The sequence below is a fragment of the Fukomys damarensis genome, unplaced genomic scaffold (genome assembly GCF_012274545.1).
Source record: "Fukomys damarensis isolate Sample0158 unplaced genomic scaffold, DMR_v1.0_HiC HiC_scaffold_21, whole genome shotgun sequence".
In the NCBI taxonomy this organism is placed as follows: domain Eukaryota; kingdom Metazoa; phylum Chordata; class Mammalia; order Rodentia; family Bathyergidae; genus Fukomys; species Fukomys damarensis.
The window spans coordinates 35,056,182-35,076,392 of NW_022900933.1; the positions used below are offsets into that span (position 1 = coordinate 35,056,182).

The 20,211-nt window shown below is 35.7% G+C and overlaps 1 protein-coding gene across 1 annotated transcript in view; it reads left to right on the forward strand.

Annotated features, from left to right (window-relative positions):
- The window catches only part of Papola (poly(A) polymerase alpha), a gene marked incomplete at its 5' end in the record, with an annotated part of 48,165 nt that overhangs the window by 24,154 nt on the left and 3,800 nt on the right, over positions 1–20,211 (forward strand). The window contains 7 exons of the mRNA XM_033766773.1: positions 813–922; positions 5,924–6,045; positions 12,454–12,596; positions 14,432–14,532; positions 14,739–14,935; positions 16,899–16,920; positions 18,725–18,789. Coding sequence (XP_033622664.1) covers positions 813–922; positions 5,924–6,045; positions 12,454–12,596; positions 14,432–14,532; positions 14,739–14,935; positions 16,899–16,920; positions 18,725–18,789 — 760 coding nt within the window. The remainder of the gene's footprint in view (positions 1–812; positions 923–5,923; positions 6,046–12,453; positions 12,597–14,431; positions 14,533–14,738; positions 14,936–16,898; positions 16,921–18,724; positions 18,790–20,211) is intronic.

A 20,211-nucleotide genomic window follows, 5' to 3' on the forward strand; every position in this document is an offset into this window, starting at 1 on the left:
TTTTTCGGTGGAGGGGGTACTGGGATCAAACTCAGGAACTTCTGCTTGCAAAGGCAAGCTGTGGAACCACTGAGCTGAATCCCTTGCCCTAAAATTTCTTTTTCTCTAATAATATGGTGAGGTGCTGTTAACTGGATTTCGCATTCTGTAGATCTGCTGTTATACTTTTTTAGTATTTCCTAACATTCCTTTTTTCTCCTATTCCATACAATATACTTAGTGTACCAAACATCAGTCTGCTTGTATTTATTGGAATATATTTTGCTTTGATCTTGCAAAAATCTAATTTGTGATGATGGATTATGGACTATTCTAAAGGGATGGGAATAAAATCGCTTACGTTTTCTTCTAAGTCTTGTATAGATCAGTTGCCGTTTTTATTGTTGCTGTTAATACTTAGTTTGAGATTTTACTTATACTTCATTGCATTTGGGGAAGTAGTGGAGTATTAGGTAAAGTTGTGTGAGATTAACATCAAAGATTGAAAATATAAATGAAAAGTTTGTTATATAATATTTTGATTATTTTAAACTGTTTACAGCTTTGATTCTAGTGCCTTTGGTACTATAGAATCATTAAAACCATTATGTACAAATTGAGAATATTCTTGTTCTGGAAGTGTTATTGCTCATGTAGTAATAGATGTGTAGGGAAGAGGTGTTGGGTTAGACCAAGTTTTGATTTGAGTCTGGACTTAGAGCTTAATTTATGAATATATTTGTACTACAGAGTTTTCCACATAGCCCAAGTTGTCAGCCCATTGGTAGCTTATGGTATTTTCATGAATCCTGATATGATGCTGTTCTTTGCAGGGAAGAATTTCGTACAATGTGGGTGATTGGGTTAGTGTTTAAAAAAACAGAAAATTCTGAAAATCTCAGTGTTGATCTCACCTATGATATTCAGTCTTTCACAGATACAGGTATGTCTCTACTTGAATAATCAAAATATTTGGATGCTTGCATTTTAAATTTGTCTCGATGTACAGAATAAATATGCTTATAATAACTATTGACATTACTTGAGCATGTTGGATAGTGGTCATAAAATAATCTTGATGGTTTTAGTTTTGTTACTAGTTTCAATAAAATATACCTGATATATAAATGTCTTTTCTCTGTTGTGATAGTCCTTTAAAAGTTAAGTGGAGCCATTTACAAATTTGTCCATGATTCCATATGGAATTAGAAACAATCAGAATGTTATAAGGTTGTCTATAAGACAGTCTGTTTCTCATTGCCATCATCATCTTGAACCCTAGAAATCTGTCAAGCTGAACTTGTACTGGCTTGAAATTTTTCTCATGTATGAAATGTATATCCAAGTATTAATTCATAGTTGAGATGGATGGTGATTATGTCTACATTTTAGATTGACTTGTAGTCAGAGATAACGGTATATGTTTTAACTAAAGAATGGATGGCGAATATAGTTGACAGAGTAGAAGGCCTTTCCATAGATGCATAGCTATGGACTAGTAGACACACAGAGATAACTATATCTTTGTGAAGGACTAAATTCTGTTCTCTTTGAAATATTCCTTCTCCAATATAAAAAATTTCAGTAAATAGCATTTTCTGCTTCTACTTTGAGTTTTCTCTTATAAACATTGATCATTAACATTAAATTTTTACCTACTTAGTAAAACGACAAAAAAAAAATTGGAAATTTGTTAAAAAGATAGATTGGTTGGGTGTGGCATGCCTGTGACTCTAGCTGTTTGGGAAGTTGAGGCAGGAGGATTACAAGTTTAATGCCAGCCAGTGCAACACCATTTCAAAAATAAAATTTGAACGGAAGTGCGTGGGTTGTAGCTTAATGGTAAAGTGCATGTATGAGGCCTTCTGCAGCACTGAGAAGTAAGGAGAGAAAATGCAGTATTATATACTATAATGTAAAGGAGAAATAAAAGGAAAAGAATTGAGTGATCTCCCCTTATCTGCAGTTCCCCTTTCCCACAGTTTTATCTATTCAGTGTCCACCATTGTCTGTTACTCTCTAAGTATTGGTCAACATCTTCTTTTTTTTTTGGTATTGGGGATCGAACTCAGGACCTTGCAACTTTGCAAGGCAGGCAGCGGAACCACGGAGCTAAATCCCTAGCCCACTCTGTAAATATTACAGAAATAATTTACAAATTTTAAGCTGTGTGCTGTATTGAATGGCAGTGTGAAACTGCATTGTAGACACTGCAGTCTGGGTTACCAGACAGTTGCCCTATTGCTTGCTATTCTTGAATTCAGGTGACCCTTACATAGTAGCCTAATGCTAATCCAAAATGCCTGAGTTAATCCTCATCCCTTTGTATAGGCATCACGTCATCTTACATCATCACACATCACAAGAAGGGTAACTATCATACAATAGAATATTTAGAGAGCCCACCTTCACCTATTACAATATATTGTTAAAATTGTTTTTTTTTAATGTTAGTTCCTGTCAATGTTTTACTGTTTCTACTTTGTAAATTTTACTTCATCATAGGAACATTAAGGAAGGACCACGGATAGAGAGTTGCAGTTGTAGGCCTCCTTGGGGGTTTGGCATGTTCTACCCACAGATAAGGACTGACTGTTGTATGGATTTCAGGGTAAATGCTCGGATACATAGACAGCAGAAGACATGCTTAAATCAGGTGATTTTACCTTCGTGTAGTAGAACCTCTAGCAGTGCTACTTACGAGTTCCTACTGGGTACATGTTATTTATAGTGATTCTAGTAACCATCAACAGTGTTGCCATTAGTAGTATGATAGAAATTGGATATAAGAGAAAAGGTGATTTTTCTCCCTCTCCCCCACATTCAGCATGATGTAATATAAGTAGATATTAATAAGAATGTAAGGGCCAGGGATTTAGCTCAGTGGTTCTTACTGCCTGCCTTTCAAGCGCAAGGTCCTGAGTTCAATCTCTGGTACCCCAAAAAAAAAAGACTATAAAAAGCACTCTATGGAAAATAAGTTTTATAACAAAACATTTAGAGAATAACAATAGTTAATAACTGTATCATAATCTTTAAAAGAATGTCCAAAATGTTACAGTACAAGTCATGAACAAAAAAGACTCACTGAGAGAGGAAGCAAGCATATAAAAGCACAAAACTTCAGAAGCTTTCTAAGTTTTTTTTTCCTAAAAGAGAAACTAGTAAAATAAATGAAATAAATTAGCATATAGTACAATTTTTTTGAAACAGTGGAATGATTTGAGAATCTCTGGACTTCTCTATCCCTTCTATTCTATTTTGCTTTCTTTTCTCATGTAAGAGAAACCATGTAATATTTAGGCTTATATGTCTTTCTGAAGTTGCATCCATTTGCCTGAGGATACCTCACATTTATCTTTCTGTATGGCAAAGTAATACTCTATTGTATATAAATATAAAATTTTCTTTGTCTACTCATGTGTTGATGGACATAAAGTCTATTGTAAATTGTGCTGCTATAAACATGGGTATGCATGTATCCCTGTAATAAGATGACTTGAACTCTTTTGGGAAGAAATACAGAAGGGGCATAGATGGGTCAAGTGGAATTTTTAGTGTTTGGCGGAATCTCCGTGCTGATTTTCTGTTCTTTTATTTGGTGCCGGGGAGTATACTGTGGCCCTTGCACACAATAGGTTTGCCCCTACCTCTCAGCTATACTCTCCAGCTATTAATCTATTTTTTTATTAGTCTTTGTGTTTTTGACAACTTTAGACTAAAATACTTTGGATTTTATGTAAAATTAGTTCTTGGTTCAAAGAACTAATTGCCAAGTAAATTTTCATTGTTAGAAAGTAGGTACAACATAGTACAGTTCTCTGGGTAAAACAGTGCACATTTAAGGATATAACTTGAATGTGACAACAAAAACATCCTTACACATTTTTAAGATGGCTTGTGTAGGGCCATGTTCTTCCTTCTCCTAAGTGCCACCGAAGTGCTTGTTTTGAAGTAAAAATTCTGAGGTCAGCCTAATCTGTTTATGAAGAAGCTATGGATAGATGCTTGAATTAGAATATAAATTTTATACATTATATCCAGGTTAAGCTGTTTATTAAAAGATTGTACTACCGAATAATATATTTTCACAGATCTAGTATGTATTTGGGGAGAGAAATACTTTTGTTTCTTGAGACATTTTAATGGAATTTTTAATGTGATTTTTTTAAATAAAATAAGTTTAACATATTCATAGTACAACTTTTCATCCCGAGTCTAACTACTTTTCGAGTACTACTGGTTTAGGTGTTCATGTTAGAAATCTTGGCATCATTTCAGTATTATTTCGCTACTTGGTATTAATCTGTTATGAAATACTTTTGCCTCTTTCAGAACACACTGAGAGTTTTACTTATTAGTGTTTTTTTAGTGCTAGTTAAAACCACTTTTATTGTTCTGTTGGATTATTTTCCTTACCACAGCTTTTCTCTCCTGCCCTTGTCTGCCTCATATTCTTACCTAGCCTTTAAATGCTACTTTTAAGCCAAATCGTACTTAAAATCTATAATAGGGCCAGGGTAATTTAGCTCAGTGGTTCAGTGGCCTGCCTTGCAAGCTCAAGGACCCAAGTTCAATCCCTGGTACCAAAAAAAAAAAAAATCTATAATGGCTACCTATGACTCGCCATCTCACTTAGAATAGAAGTCCACACCTTGGCTTCTACCTGGCCTGTCCTCCTTATTTTTACCTTCTCTGACCTCATTATTAAAAGTTCATAATCCCCAGGTGTATAGGGCTAGAAAGGTATTAAAGTTAGAAGGAAGATACCTACCAGGACTTGGAGCAGCACTTGGTAATCACAAACTTTTTGTAAAGAACAATTGAATTCACATAAGCAAAAATTAAAGGCCAATAGCCACAAATAGTTAATATTTTCGAATTTATTTGTAGATGAATTTTTATAATGATTTAAGGAAAAATTTCTGTGTTGGAAGTGTTTTGGTTTTACAAGTTTCAGAAGAGCGATTATGGACTTCTCCTTATCCTCAGGCCTTTTTCTTTTTGTTCCTCAGTTGTTCCAGGCATATTTTCCTGTTCAGGCTGTCTGGTTCTTGGTGTTTTCTTTCCCTGAAATGCTATTACTGTGGGTACTTTCAGCTCACTTTCTCATAGTCATTTAAATCTTCAGTCAGTTTTTAACTCAGATTCTAGGCTGAGCTTCCTGTCCTATTCTTTATTCAGTTTTTCTTCATAATACTTATAACCATGTGACATGCAATGTATTTCTTTAAATTTTTGTTCATTCTGTTCATTAGAATGTAGACAGTCTGAAACTCTTTTGTTTTCCTTTATCCAATTACATCTTTGGTTCCCACAACATTGTGAATACAGTCTCAGTTTAAATGCTCAATCAGTACTGTATAAATGATTTTCCCCATTTTGGGGCCCTGGGACTTAAATAGTTGATTTATTTGTAACAAAGAATAAGTAAAGCATTTATATGTAGCATAAATTTATTTGAACCTTTGACCTTTGTTATTTTTATAATAGCGAATCATCACTTTAAATTTTACCTTGCAGGTAAAAGGTATCGCTAGGTAAAGTTTAGTAAATTTGATTTGATACATGTGTTAAAATACTGGGAGTAAAACTATAAATTTAACATAGCATGAAAGGATATGGATTTTTAAATCCTTTTTCTGTAATTCTGATGTTTTTTAAAGTTACTACATTATGAGCTACACTGCATATAGTTATTACACTGGAATATGTAGTATACTTTGTGCTTTTATTTATTACAATGTGTCTGTTATGGTAAAGTAAAGTTTGTTCAGACAATTATATCAGATTAGGGACATGTCTTGAGCTGATAGTTCTGTAAATATGCAGTGTTGATGGGAATAAGGATCCCTACTTGGAATAAGTCCTTATTTCCTCAGTGAATTTAAACTTGGCTTTATTATAATGTTTCTGTTTCTTGTAACAATGTCTAATTGTATAGTTTATAGGCAAGCAATAAACAGCAAGATGTTTGAGGTGGATATGAAAATTGCTGCAATGCATGTAAAAAGAAAGCAACTCCATCAACTACTACCTAATCATGTGCTTCAGAAAAAGAAAAAGGTAAACATAGAGAGTACTTACAACAGCCTTACTAACATGTTTTGTGCATCTATTCTATCACTATTTCAGAATTTAGATAAATGGATCACCTGAAAGAGATTTTATAAAAACCCTGTTTTATGAGAGCAGTTCTATTATGTAAAAACTTGCTCTAATTAGTTTTCTTTTTCTTTTTTAAAATTTTTGTTTTTTTGAGACTGGGTCCCTCTTATCTAGTTCAGGTTGGCCTTAACCTTACTAGATAGCCCAACTGCCCTTGAACTTGTGGCAACCCTGGAGCCTTAGCCTCCTAAGTGATGGGGCTCTGGTCCTGTACCACCATGCCTGGCCTCTGATCAGTTTTCTTGGATGCACTTGTCTCAGACATCAGATTGGTAGTGGTACTTCATATCTTTATTGGCCCATATTGATTACATTCATTCTTTTATTTTTTTCCTTCCTTTTCCCTCTCAATTCATTCATTTATTTAGTTTTGTTTTTTTGTGACAGATATCTCATCTTGTAGTTCAGGCTGGCCCTGATCTTACTGGTAGCTTTGGCTGGCCTTGAACTCCTCAATCCTCATGCCTCACTTTCTTGAGTGCTAGGATTATAGGCATGTACCACCATGCCTGGCCATGCCTTTTATTCTTAAAGCATTTTAAAATCTCATATGAATATCTGAATTCCTCTTATGGATTGATTGATTGGTTGGTTGGTTGTTTGGAGACAAAGTCTTAACTACCTACTTCAGGTTGGCCTTGAACATACTATGTAAGCCAGGCTGGCCTCTGCAGTCCTCCTGCCTCTGCCTCTTGAGCGCTAGGATTACAGCTTTCTCTCCTTTAAAAATTGGTGGGGCATGGTGGCTCACGCCTGTAATCCCTGCACTTGGGAGGCTGAGGCAGGAGGATCACTATGTTCGAGACCATCCTTTAAAAATTGGTGGGGCATGGTGGCTCACGCCTGTAATCCCTGCACTTGGGAGGCTGAGGCAGGAGGATCACTATGAGTTCGAGACCAGCCTGGACTACATAGTGATCTCAAGGTCAGTCTCAACTACATAGCAAGACCCTGTCTCAAAATAAATAAATAAATAAAAATAAAAATAAATTAGCCAAATTATCTAATTGAATAAATTACATGTTTAAAAAATGAAATTACCATCTTTGGTAAATGTCAGAAAATATATTATTTAAAAATTAAAAGTTATATTATTTTAAAATGAGAAGTTATTGATTGTAAAGAACTGAGAGGTCACCAGAGGTAAAATTTTGTAGTATGTTGTTTTAGATTTAGTGCTTTCTTTTAAGTAACTCTGAGCCAGTTTTTCCTTCTTTTGCTCAATAGTGGTCATGGTGAGAATTTTAATGCACAATAACATTATTTGTTCTTTAATTGGTTTCAAAAATAGATGGCTTGCTGGGTTCAGAGGCACATTGTTGGAGTCCTAGCTACTCAGGAGGCTGAGAAGGATCACTTGAGCCTACAAGTTTGAGACCACAAAAGTTCAAGGAACAAAAGAAAACAAAATATATGCCTGACTGCATATTCCTATAATGGAATAAATGTTTCATAGTACACACCAGTGAAAATACCTGAACTGCAGTTTCGTCTTATTAAAGATGCAGATGTATATGTACCTTCTGCTACTTGCATGTAAAGTTCACAGGTTTAAAAACTTACAAAGCAAGAGAAAAGATATTTAAGAGAGAAGACGAAATAAAAGTGTACATCAGCAAATGATGACCATTATATTCAGGGTAATAGTTGGGAAAGGCTTAAATTTATAATGTTTTTTCATAAAATGTTTTATTGTACAAAGTCATGGAAGTTTAGCAAGAGGAGTCTAGAGTTAGACTTACTGGTTCAGACTCAGGCTTTGCTATTTCCTATCTGTGATACTTAGGTAACGAACATCTGTTCTTGATTTTTTTTTTATACTTAAAATTGAGATAATATTTTTACCTATTTCATTAGGTACTTTGTGATGATTAAATGCATCAGTCCTTGCAGAATGGTGTAGACTGGTGCGTGCACATAGGAAATAGATGTGGTAGTTTCCTGTACTCTTATCACCATCATCTTTCGGAGCTTAGTAATAGCCACAACAAATTTTCAGGGGGTGTCTAAAATTAAAAGTTGAAGGTCTTATGTTATTTTTTTTGGTCTTTTCTTTTTTTGGAGGATACTAGAGATTGAACCCAGAGCCTTGCAAATACTAGACAGGCAGTGTACCACTGAGCTGTACCCTCAACCTGTGATGTTACTTTTAATAAATTTTTTATTCTCCCCTTGCACAGGGTCAAAAAAATTTTCTGCTTAACTTGATTGTTTATGAACTAATCTAGAAAATGACCAAAATGCATAATTTACAGTAGTACATGTATATAAGACAATTTTACTCTTCAGCCATTTTAGTGTCATGTTAAACTTTACCTTCTAAATGTCCTTTATTGTAGTATTTTTCTGTCTGTCTGTCTATCTGCAGTGCTGGAGATAGAATCCAGGGCCATGTACATGCATACTAAGCAGGTGCTCTATCAGTGAGTTACATCTTCCATTCTGATAACGTATTACTGATAAATTAAGACAATTGAAATTAAAAGTAAATTTGCTGCATGTAAAAATATATAAAATTTTTTTGTTTTCAGAAGTGAATGTGATCGGGTGTGGTGGCGCACTCCTGTAATCCCAGCCCTCGTGAGGCTGAGGCAGGAGGATCACTCTGAGTTTGAGACCAGCCTGGGCTACATAGTGAGATCCAGGTCAGTCTCAACTACATAGTGAGACCCTGTCTCCAAAAATAAACAAAAAACAAACAGAAGTGAATGTGAATAGGTCATGTTCTTTAGGCCTGGGGACTTAACTCAGTGGTGCTACCACCTGCCTCGCAAGCACAAGGCCCTGGGTTTGTTTAGTTCCTAGTACCAAAAAAATGATTATGTTTTTAGCACTTAGCTATTTCTGCTTTATTAGAAGGTACTTAAAACAGTGATAACTGGATCTTCCATTATTCAAGGTTCATAGTAAGTTTTAAACTCTTACTATTGGCGGGTGTGGTGGTGCACACCTTTAACCCCAGCACTCTGGAGGCTGAGGCAGGAGGATCACTGAGTTCGAGACCAGCCTGGGCTACATAGCGAATTCCAGGTCAGTCTCAACTACATAGTGAGACCCTGTCTCAAAAAAAAAAGAACAACTCTTAGTATTGATTGACAGTACTGTTATTTGGAACAACTATAACTGAATGTTTTTGGTACTAGGGTTGAACCCAGGTCCTTCACACTGAGCTACATTCTCAGCCTTTGTTTTTACTTTTTATTTTTGAGACAGAATCTTTCTAATTTGCCCGTGCAAGCTGGACTTGAACTTGTAGTATTCCTGCCTCAGCCTCCCAGTATATACATACCACCCTGCCTGGCTTAAGTGAATTTTAGTATGTTTTATTTTGATTGTGTTAAACTAGTATTTTTCTAGGTAGAAGTAAGCATCTTGAATATAAAGAAAATTATTAATGATCAGAAATTTACTGTTAAATATTACCAAATAAAGCAACTATAATCTTATAATAGTTGCTGTTAGTGTTTAGTTTATTTCTACAGTGACTGCTCAGTACACATTATCACACAATGTGTATTTTTAAAAGTTTTTTGATGAAAACTAGTATTTTAGGATCTGTCCCTTTTTGTGCTTACAATGACCATTTATCCAAATGAACTTTTTTAGTGGCTGCATAGTTTCTCTTCCTGTATTTGAAATAATTTAGGTATTTTCTAGTTTGCATTATTAAAATAGCACTTTCTTTATTTCTTTTTTGTTTTGCTTCTTTTCTTTTCTTTTTTTTTGGAGACATGTCCTTGCTATGCAGTTCAGTCTGGTCTTGTTCTTTCCACAGTCCTCTGCCTCAGCCTCCCAAGTGCTGGTATTACAGGCAGATGCCACCATGCCTGATCTAGCTTTCTTTGTTGTTGTTGTGTTTCGGTTTTTTTTTTTTTTTTTTTTTTTTTTTTTGGTACCAGGGATTGAACTGTGGTCCTTGAGCTTGCCAGGCAGGCCACCGAACCGCTGAGCTAAATCCCCTGCCCCAAGCTTTCTTTGTTTTTAAAAGCAACAAGTGGGCCCGGGATTTAGCTCTGTGGTGCCATACTACCCTCATAAGTGCAAGGTTCTGAGTTTGATCCCCAGTACCGCCAGAAAAGCAAAAAACAAATGGGCCTAAAAGCAAAAAGTGTCTTAAGAGCCTGAATCCTTGATGGTTTTGTTCATTTGTTTTGTTTTGCTATTTTGAGACAGGGACTCATTATGTAATTCAGGCTGGCATTTAGCTCATTGAAATCTTTCTTCAGCCTCCTGAGTGCTTGGATTACAGGCATGTACTGTACTACCATAACTACCTTGCTTATTCTTAATTCCTGTTAGCTTATTTTCTGTATTTAATGTTCCAGTATCCCACATTCGTTGGGTTGGAGAAACACATTCGTTGAGAAACTTAGTTGAATTGTCAGGATAAGCTGTGAATTGGACTGAGGTCTGACTGAAAAGAATGAGCATTTGTTTCTCTGTATGCTTTTTGTCCTATTACTTTTAGAATATTATGAATATTTGGCTTTGGTGTCTCTTCTTTACTACCCTTGATATAGACACAGAACTGAGCAAAGTAGAATGCTGTTTTGTTTTCAGAACAAGCAATTACAGTCTTCACATTTACACATCATTAACCCACTATGTATGTCACAGGTGTTTATTCAGGCTGGTATGTATGTTACTGAATGTAATGTATTTGTAAACAATCTTCACATTTGGTGAAGAGTAAAGTTTTATTAATGTGTTTGAGTAGGAAATATGCTTATTTAGAGTATTAGGTGCTTTGTTTTGCAACTGACTTCATAAGCAAATGGCTTTTCATTGTCTGTCAAATCTCATCTTTCCATTTGATCCTTTTTGATTTGTTTCCATAAGGGCCTTCCTTACTACTAATTCAAAGAATAATCTTGTCATTGGGGAAACTGAAGCTCAGAGCATTTACATACAGACATATATTTGGAATGAGTCTTTGCCAGCATTGTACATAATTTTCATTAAAATGTTTGTTTGGGGCTGTAGTGTCCCTCAGTGACAGAGTCCTTGCTCTTGCTGAGGATGCACTATGCGGTGAGTTTGACTCCTGCCACTGAAGGAGAAAAGCCGGGAAAAAGAACCCCAAAAAACAAAACAAAACAAAAAAACTCACATGCACAGAGCCCAAAGAATTTCTGTAATGAACACTGAACCTGAGTGTATTCTGGGAAAAGAATGAAACCAAAGGAATCAGTGTAATATTGTAGTAGCACTTGCTAAGCAAAAAAACCTGTATGATTTCAGATTTCAGTTTTATTCCTGTGAGAACATCCATAGATTTTTGTTTTCTTGCCTGTTCTGTTTTAGAGTACCGGGGTGTGGTGGGGTGTTTGTTTTTAGAAGCAGAAATAACATTTAGTTCTATATGGTGATACTAGGTTTAATTTTCCTTGTGCTATTTTTTACAGGATAATTGATGGACTAATAATAAATGGACCCATGTTAAATCTAAACTGCAATTAGAGTACTATAAATCTTTTCTTGGGGAATTGTTTCTTTCTTTCTTTCTTTCTTTTTTTTGAGACAGGGTCTCACTATGTAGTTGAGACTGACTTGGAACTCACAATGTAGCCCAGGTTGGTTTCGAACTCACAGCGATCCTCCTTCCTCAGCCTCCTGAGTGCTGGGGATTATAGGCCTGCACCACCACACCCAGGGGGAGAGTTCATTTATTGATAAATAATGAATTGCAGTAAATTATGGTTGATGTTTTTGGAATTATATAGTGTTTATGTTCATTATGAGATAAGTAAAAACCTGTGAGTAATGCCCAGGTATGCTGGTATGCACCTAAAATCACAGCTACTTGGGAGGATGAGTTAGGAAGATCTCATGAGCTTAGGAGCTCAAGGCCAATCCTAACAACAAAGTAAGACCATGTCAGTCCTCCTTTCCCTCTCTGAAATATAAATAACCACAAGACCACTTCTGATGCCAAGTAACCAGAGATGGTCATTGCTAGTGTCCTGAGCATTAAAATCTTTCTCCTTGTGGGTGTATATTTTTATAGTCCACTGGTTCAAGATTCTTATATTTTCCTATTTGTAGTGGTTTTTAATTTGCATTCTATCTTCCAGTCAGTATACATGCTTTATATGGCACTCTTGTCTTGTTTTCTCCTATCATAACACAACTTGAGAAGTACATAACTCCCAAGTCTTTACCATTTACAATTATCATGCACTTAGAATTTTAATAAACTTAATAGTTTTTCATTTCTAGTGGGGAGTATGTGTCATTTAAGGGTGTTCATATTTCAAAGGTCTGTGAAATAAAGTTATATTTAATAAAATACTTTACTGATTGCAGCACTCAACAGAAGGAGTGAAATTGACAGCTCTGAATGACAGCAGCCTTGACTTGTCTATGGATAGTGACAACAGCATGTCTGTGCCTTCACCCACCAGTGCTGCAAAGACCAGTCCATTGAACAGCTCTGGCAGCTCTCAGGGGTAAGTAGTGTGTATGTGCCTTTTTTCATTCAGGCTCCAGTACTGGGAATACTGGACTCCAGGAAATTCTCCTTCCTATACATACCAGGAGAAAAGAGGAATCATTTTGTGTTTCTTGACCGAAAGGCTAAATATTCTCTTGTGACTATTAAAGACATCCAATTAGAGTGTTATTTTTATTCTACCACCTAATATTTAAAAAGCAAAGTAATAATTCCTAGTTCGGGGATAGTAATTTTTAGCTTTGTCCTAGTGTGTATACTTTACTTGTAATTCATTTTTGAGATACGCCTTGATTTATGGGATGAATATTTAGTTCTTTTCCTCTTCATCTCTATGTAGTTGGCTACAGATCTATTGAGCTGTGTGGTGTGCTAAGGAGAATAGGCAAAAGTACAAACCTATCTTTCTGTTCTAGAGTTGCTTATACACACAAGTAAATATGTCTCTGACAGCTTAGCTGTGTTATGAAGCAAGTAAAGGTCTCTGTGGAGTGGTTTTAGTTAAACCTTTTCTAGAAGAATTAAGTATCTCATTAGAAATAGTTAAAGCAGTTAAAAATATTATTTCAGCCGGGTGTTGTGACTCACAACTGTAATCCTAGCACTTGGAAGCGTGAGGCAGGAGGATCACCTGGAGTTAGAGGCTAGCCTGGGCTACATAGTTCAAAACCAGCTTGAACTACATAGCAAGACCCTGTCTCAAAACAACAGCAACAAAAAACAAAATTTGAAAGGAATAGATGTCCATAGCATAAAAATTACAACATATAATGAAGTCCTGTTTATATTTAGTTTCTGTCTTCATTATAGTGATCATGCTAGAAATTCTTCTATTTCATTCCACCATGCTCATATTTTCAAGGGAGGCCTTGATAGTTCAGGATTTTCAGCTTGATGGTTATGCTGATTATGTTAATTAGTTGAGACTTTTTGATAATAATATGTATACCATATAGTTCAGTTTTTGAAAAACACTTAATAATTACCCTGCCGATGTATACCCATGGCAGAGGTGCAGTTTGCGGGTGACTCCACTGGGAAAGTTGACACAGATAACTGACACAGTGTCTGTGTGTAGTGCAGTGGTTTTTTCTTTGGACTTTGCATGCATGGAGTGTTTTTGAGCTAATCTTGAGTAATCTGAAGACTGCAAACCCAAGCGAGTCCTTTGTAATTTTAAAACAGTTTTCTATTCACAAAGCATTAACCACCAACTACACAGACACACTCACACTGGGGATAGAGTCTAGCTCTTTTACTGAGCTAAATCTCTGGCCCTTTTCATTTTTTTTATTATTAGACAGTTTCATTTAGTTATCCAGGCTGGCCTCAAACTTGGTATCCACCTGCCCCAGCATCCACTACTGTAGCTGGGATTACAAGCATGTGCTTGACTTCTTGTTCTTTCTTTATAGGATTCTGTTATACTCCAAATCGGTTCAAAAGAGGATCTTTTAGAACCATTCTGTCTAGTGTGATACTAACCATGTGTGGCAGTTTAGTACTAAATTAAATACAGTTTCTCACAGGCCGTCTTTCAATGACAAAATAGCCACATTTTTATAGTGACCACTATATTGAATAGCACAGATGATAGCATTTCTTTCATCACTGTTCTGGTCAGTGCTGCTTTATGGAATGTTTGCCTTTGATTGTTGGTTATATTTTATTAAAGTCAGTTACAAAAGCATATATATATATTAGAAGGAAAATCAAAGAATCGTTTATTTTAGACCTGCAGATACTAATTATTGTTACTGAATTTTGTTTTGTGCTTAATTTTGTATTTACTTTTAAACTTTAATTCATTTGGAGGGGATTTTCTCTTGTTAGCAGAAACAGTCCTGCTCCAACTGTGACGGCAGCATCTGTGACCAACATCCAGTCTCCCGAAGTCTCCGTGCCACAAACAAATTCCAGTGACAGCTCAGGGGGTAAGAGATTGGTGTGATGTTTCAGAGAATCTTAATTATAATTGGATTTAACCTTTATTTTGAAAAAAATGGGTTTGTGATTAGTTGGAGCCCAGTGTTCATTGCTTTTGTATGTAAAGGTTTTCATCAAATCAGAGAAAAGCTTATAACTTGTTGATGTTGATAAGATCATTTTTATTTGTATTTCTGTGTACTTAACTGTTCAGGTACATCGAGTGAAAGCATTCCTCAAACTGCCACACAGCCAGCCATTTCACCACCACCAAAGCCTACAGTCTCCAGAGTTGTTTCCACAACACGTCTGGTAAACCCACCACCTAGACCTTCAGGAAATGCAACAACAAAAATACCTAATCCTATAGCAGGAGTCAAGAGGACATCTTCCCCTCATAAAGAAGAGAGTGTGTGTGTGTGTGTGTGTGTGTGTGTGTGTGTGTACGTGTGTGTACACCCGCTCACACAAAAATAGAGAAAGTACATTAGTTACCATAGCAGCAGCATCTTGTGAATTCTTAAATCCAGCAAAAGAAAATCTTTTGAGCCAGCAGTGAGAAGCAAGGCCTTTAGAAGAATTTTATTGTGTCCATAATGCTTTGGTGCCATAGTTTTTCTTCACTTTTCCCACTCTTTTAGTAACTACTTATTTGTAAACCCTGTTCTCTGGGGTAGACTGGGGGCGTGGTGCCTACTGTTGCTTGGCATTGAACCTAGGATTTAGTGCGTGGTAGGCAAGTGGCATACCACTGAGCTGTATTCTTTCTTTGTCCTTTTAAGCAAGTATAGTCTACCACAAAATTGTAGGGTTTTTTGGTGTGTGAGGGGGCAGTATGTGTGGTACTGGGAATTTAACTCAGGACCTTCACACTGAGCTACAGCACTGTCCCTTTTTATTTTGGGATAGGGCCTTGCTTAGTTGCCCAGGCTGAGCTTGAACTTGAGATCCTCCTCACTCAGTCTTCTAAAGTGCTGGAGGTACCACCATGTACCACCACACCCATCCATCTTAATTTTAATAACTATATATTTTATTGAGTCTTTGGTGTCCCTTTTAGCTGCTAGTTTCTTTGGGGGGTTTTTTTGTTTGTTTTTTTTTTCTGTAATACATGTGGAGTGTTTATACTATACTTGTTATTAAAGCATAGCCTCTGATGAACTGGAGGTTTTTGGGCATTTAACTGGGAGCCCTGCACATGCTAAGCACTGTTCTGTTGCTGAAAATCTGTAGTCAGGTTAGTTTTGGGACCTTGAATGATTGGATCCTTAAACCCTTCAGGAGGTGTTCTAGCAGTACTTTAACTTTTTATAGTTAAGGCTTACCTTATCAAAGATTCATTAAGAATATGTTGATTTGATATGAGGTGTTTTGTTTTTTCCATTACTGGGGATTGAACCCATAGTGTTGGCTGTGTTAGTTAGGCAAGTGCCATCAGCCCTTCGGTGAAAGTTACAACTTACAGTCTTGATATACAATTTCATCTCTGAAGTTGTTGTCATGTTTTCATATTAGTGAGTCCTTTACCACTGCCAGAGATCTCAGTCCACAATCACGAATACTATTGTCATTTTTGGCCAAAAGTTTGTTATTTAGGAACTTTTTAGAATGGAAAAAATAATCTAGATTTCTTATGGCATTTATTGTGTTGATTAATAATGGTGAAGAGTAATTTGTCTCTAATTGAACACTTTTTTTAAATTGTTTTTGGAAATAGCCACTATTAACTGAAAGTAATTTGAATTTAGTCACTTCTGTAATGCTAAATAAGAGTGAAAATGGGTATAGTGCATCATATCTTATTATAAAATGGTCCCTGAAAACCTATATGTGTAATTATCTTTTAAGTCAGTGTTTTTGTAATCCTCAATTAAATTCCATTTTCAGGGTTTTTGTTTTGTCTCTCTTTTTTTTTTTGAATAGAGATGTTAGACCAGGGAATCTTCTTATAAACTTTGCCTTGTGGTTACATTGTGCAGCAACCCAAGTATCTATTAGTTTTGCTGTGAATTGCACATTTTGCCTATTGGTGGTACTGTGAGTTCTCAGAACATTTCGAGCATTCAAGTCCCGCTCTCCCCCACTAAGGGTATAAGCATAACTTTAGCCTTTGAATGTTCTAACTTTTAAAAGGTAATGAGAGCTCTTAGTAAATAAATATGTAACAGTCCACTTTTGTAATTTTGCTTGTAACTATATTGGTAGAATAACAATCATGTTTCTTGTATAGTTTAGAAAGGCAATAGGAGTATAAAAATCTTACACAGTATTAAAAATTAAAAGTATATTTGAAAGTAAAGGGCTGGAGATTTAGCTCAGTGGCACTGAGCCTGCCTTGCAAGTTCAAGGTCCTGAGTTCAATCCCTGATACCAGAAAAGGAAAAAGAAAAGAGAGAATCATTCGTATCTGTGTATCTACCACATAGCAGCATTTTTAATGAGCTCTCAGACTTATCTCTGTACCCTTAATTCCGTCAGCCTTTTCCATTTGTTCTTGGGGCATTTGGAAGCAATATCTGGACATCATGTAATTCATTAGAATTTTTAAATAACATATATAAAATCACATACAATGATCCCATTTTTTAAAAATTAAGTTCATTAATATATCTCTCATGTCTATTGAGATTGCCCTGATACTTCATCAATTTTTTTTTTTATAGTATCTTTGCTCAAATGGTGGAGCTAAATAAAATTCCTACATTAAAATTATTTAAATGTTTTGATGCTGTCCCCCCGGGAGAAAGTTGAACCCAGAGCCTTTGCATTGAGGCATAGTATCTTCCCCAGCTCTTTATTTATTTAGAGAGAGCTTCTTGCCATGTTGCTGTGTTGCCCAGGCTGGTCTTAAACTTGAGATACAGAAGGTATTATCATTTACTTCATACACAGGGTAATTGCATTTCCCAGCAGAGAAACTTGAGACACAGTGGCATTTCCAGATAGAAAACTAATTTAAGTTAGAGGCAGGACTAAAACCGAGGCCTACACCGGTGCTAAGCTAAAGAACTTTATTTTAATATAAATCCCCTAACATTGAAGTCCCCCAGAAATAAGTCTTTTGTTCTTTGCTCATGAATACTGGCATTAGAAATTTTAGTGACTCAGAAGGAAATACAAGTCTTGCTGCATTCACTAACAGGTATACTATGTAGGTAAGTGTGAGGTGAGGTGAGGTGGTTCAGTTCTGATTAATGTGCTTCATGTCCTAATGTTTTTCAGTATATAGAAATTATAGAGTAAAAGTAGAAAAAAGGTTGTTTGGAGCTTGTGGATTATATGACTAACACCATCCATTTCAGAAACTTGTTTGGGAAATTTCATTTACAAGTATAATGCCCTAGCTCATTTGCATTGCTTAGCTTTGGCAGTTTCCTCATAGCCAGCCTTGTTTCATTTATGCATGCCCCTCACTCTTCTTATTGTTTGGATGCAAACTCAGGCATATAATTTTAACCATAAGTATTTTAGTGTGTATCTAAAATAAAGACTTCATAAAAACAACCACAGGACACTTATCGCACCAATTTTGATAATAACTCCATAGTGTTCTGTATCCAGTTAGTGTTCATATATGTGTATTTGTGACTTTAATCACTATTTTAAAACTTGGTAATGAGTAAGGCCTTTGTTGGAATTAGTTTTTGTGGGATTAAATTCTTTCTAATCTATAAGACTGTGGTTTCTGACATTTTAATGAAGTTATTACTGAAATAAAATTTTAGCTCTGTTTAGTAAATAAACCTGGGAAAATAGTATAGATTCTAAGACATCAAAACTTGTGGCTTTTAAGGTGTTAATAACGGATCTTACCAGGAAATGGGCTGTGTGTGTAACACTGGTCAATTACTTTGGAAAAGCTAAAGAAATATTCTTTAAAGAATTTCTTAAGCTTTATATGTGCTAATGTGTTGCTTTCCTCTAGCAGGGATGATAGTGTCCCCCATTCCTGCATTTGTTTTATTAGGGAATTCTTCCTTACTAAAATTATTTTGTGAATTTACTGGTTTTGGCATTGTCTTTTTTTAAATGGTGATGATCTTCAAAAAATCATTTTAGAAGGGTAGCTATGATCTCTTAAGGCTATGCTTAGTCTTACAGGCTTGATTACTTTATAGGTTTGAAAATTTTTTGTAACGCATTGATTGGCATATAATCTAAATTTTCATTTTAGAGAATAAAGCTTTTTTTTTTAAAAACAGGATGAAACAAGTGAAGATGCTAACTGTGTTGCTTTGAGTGGACATGATAAAACAGAAGCAAAGGTATACTGATTTAGCCTTTAGAATACATACACGATTAAGAGTACAGAAGATGTGTTAGAAATGTCTGTAGTGTTGTACTATATTTTGTGCTGTAGATTTTAGAGTTTTCTCTATATTTTTGTTAGAGAAGAATTTGTTCCTTTTTAATGTTAATGCCAAAAGTTAAAGGGAATATAGAGGCAAAACATGTACTTCACCTTTAAAAGAGCTTCTAATTAAGCAGAGGAGATACCTTGTAGATGCAAGTAATTATTGCAGTAAAGAAAATCAAAATCATTGATGGTTGGGGACTCCAAGGGGCAAGAAGTAAGGTATTTTTGACTGCTGAAATCACTTCAAGAAGAATGTATTAGCATTAAAGTGGTCCTTGCAGGAAATAGGATTGGGGGCTTCCATGGTGAGATAGTCATCTCCCGGTTAGGCTTGACAGTACAGTGTGATTAGAGAACTTGTTTTCAGCACAAGGTTTTGGCTCGAAGCTGGGATTCATGGGCCTTGAATGAGGGAGACTGGGTAGAGATTACTTATATCTGACGACTCAGTGTCATATTCTCAGAAATTGAAATACATGAAAAGTCCCATCCTTCCCCTAAATTATCCACATTCCCTTGATGTTATTTTAATGTGTATTCTTTGGTGCCTTTGTCGTTTGTGTGTGCCTTCACATGTGCATACAATATTGATGCCTGTGCTTTCTAATTTTAAGTCATTTTGTAAACCAAATATGTTCATGTCATTATATAATCTAAAAGTTAATGGCCTTATAGAAGGCTATTAACATTTTATCTATCTCCTTATTGTTAGCAGTTATTCCTTTAAAAACAGTTGCACCTTCCTACTGTACTATTGATTATATCTGATTACCTGTCATCCCTTCACATTTATTTTGGATGAAATAATGAAAGAATTATTGGAGCAAATGGTAAACTTTTGAAACTTGCTACAGATTGCCAAGCTGTCTCCCAGAAAGGCTGTGCCTTTTCCATTCTTAACTCTGTCTTAGTTATCTCATGGTTTGATATTTGCATACATGTTTTTATTGTAATTTTCTTTTGTACACTGCTTTAAAGTTAAGAGCAGTAGGGCCGGGATTTAGCTCAGTGGTTCCACCGCCTGCTTCGCAAGCACACGGGCCCAAGTTCAATCCCTGGTACCAAAAAAATAAAAAATAAAGTTAAGAGCAGTAGAATGTTATGGTTTACTTTGTATTTTCTGATCCTGTAGAATCTGTACTAATTATTGGGCAGGGGAGGAGAGACCACAAGAAGGAGAAACCCTTAAAGATGTATTTTTACTTTTAATTAAATAAATGTTTGGTGGTTTTTGTGCTTTAAGTAATTTTACTTAAATATTGAATAAGACCCCCCCACACACACACACTTGTACACATAATTAGGAGAGTCTTTGGGCTCTTATTTGTTA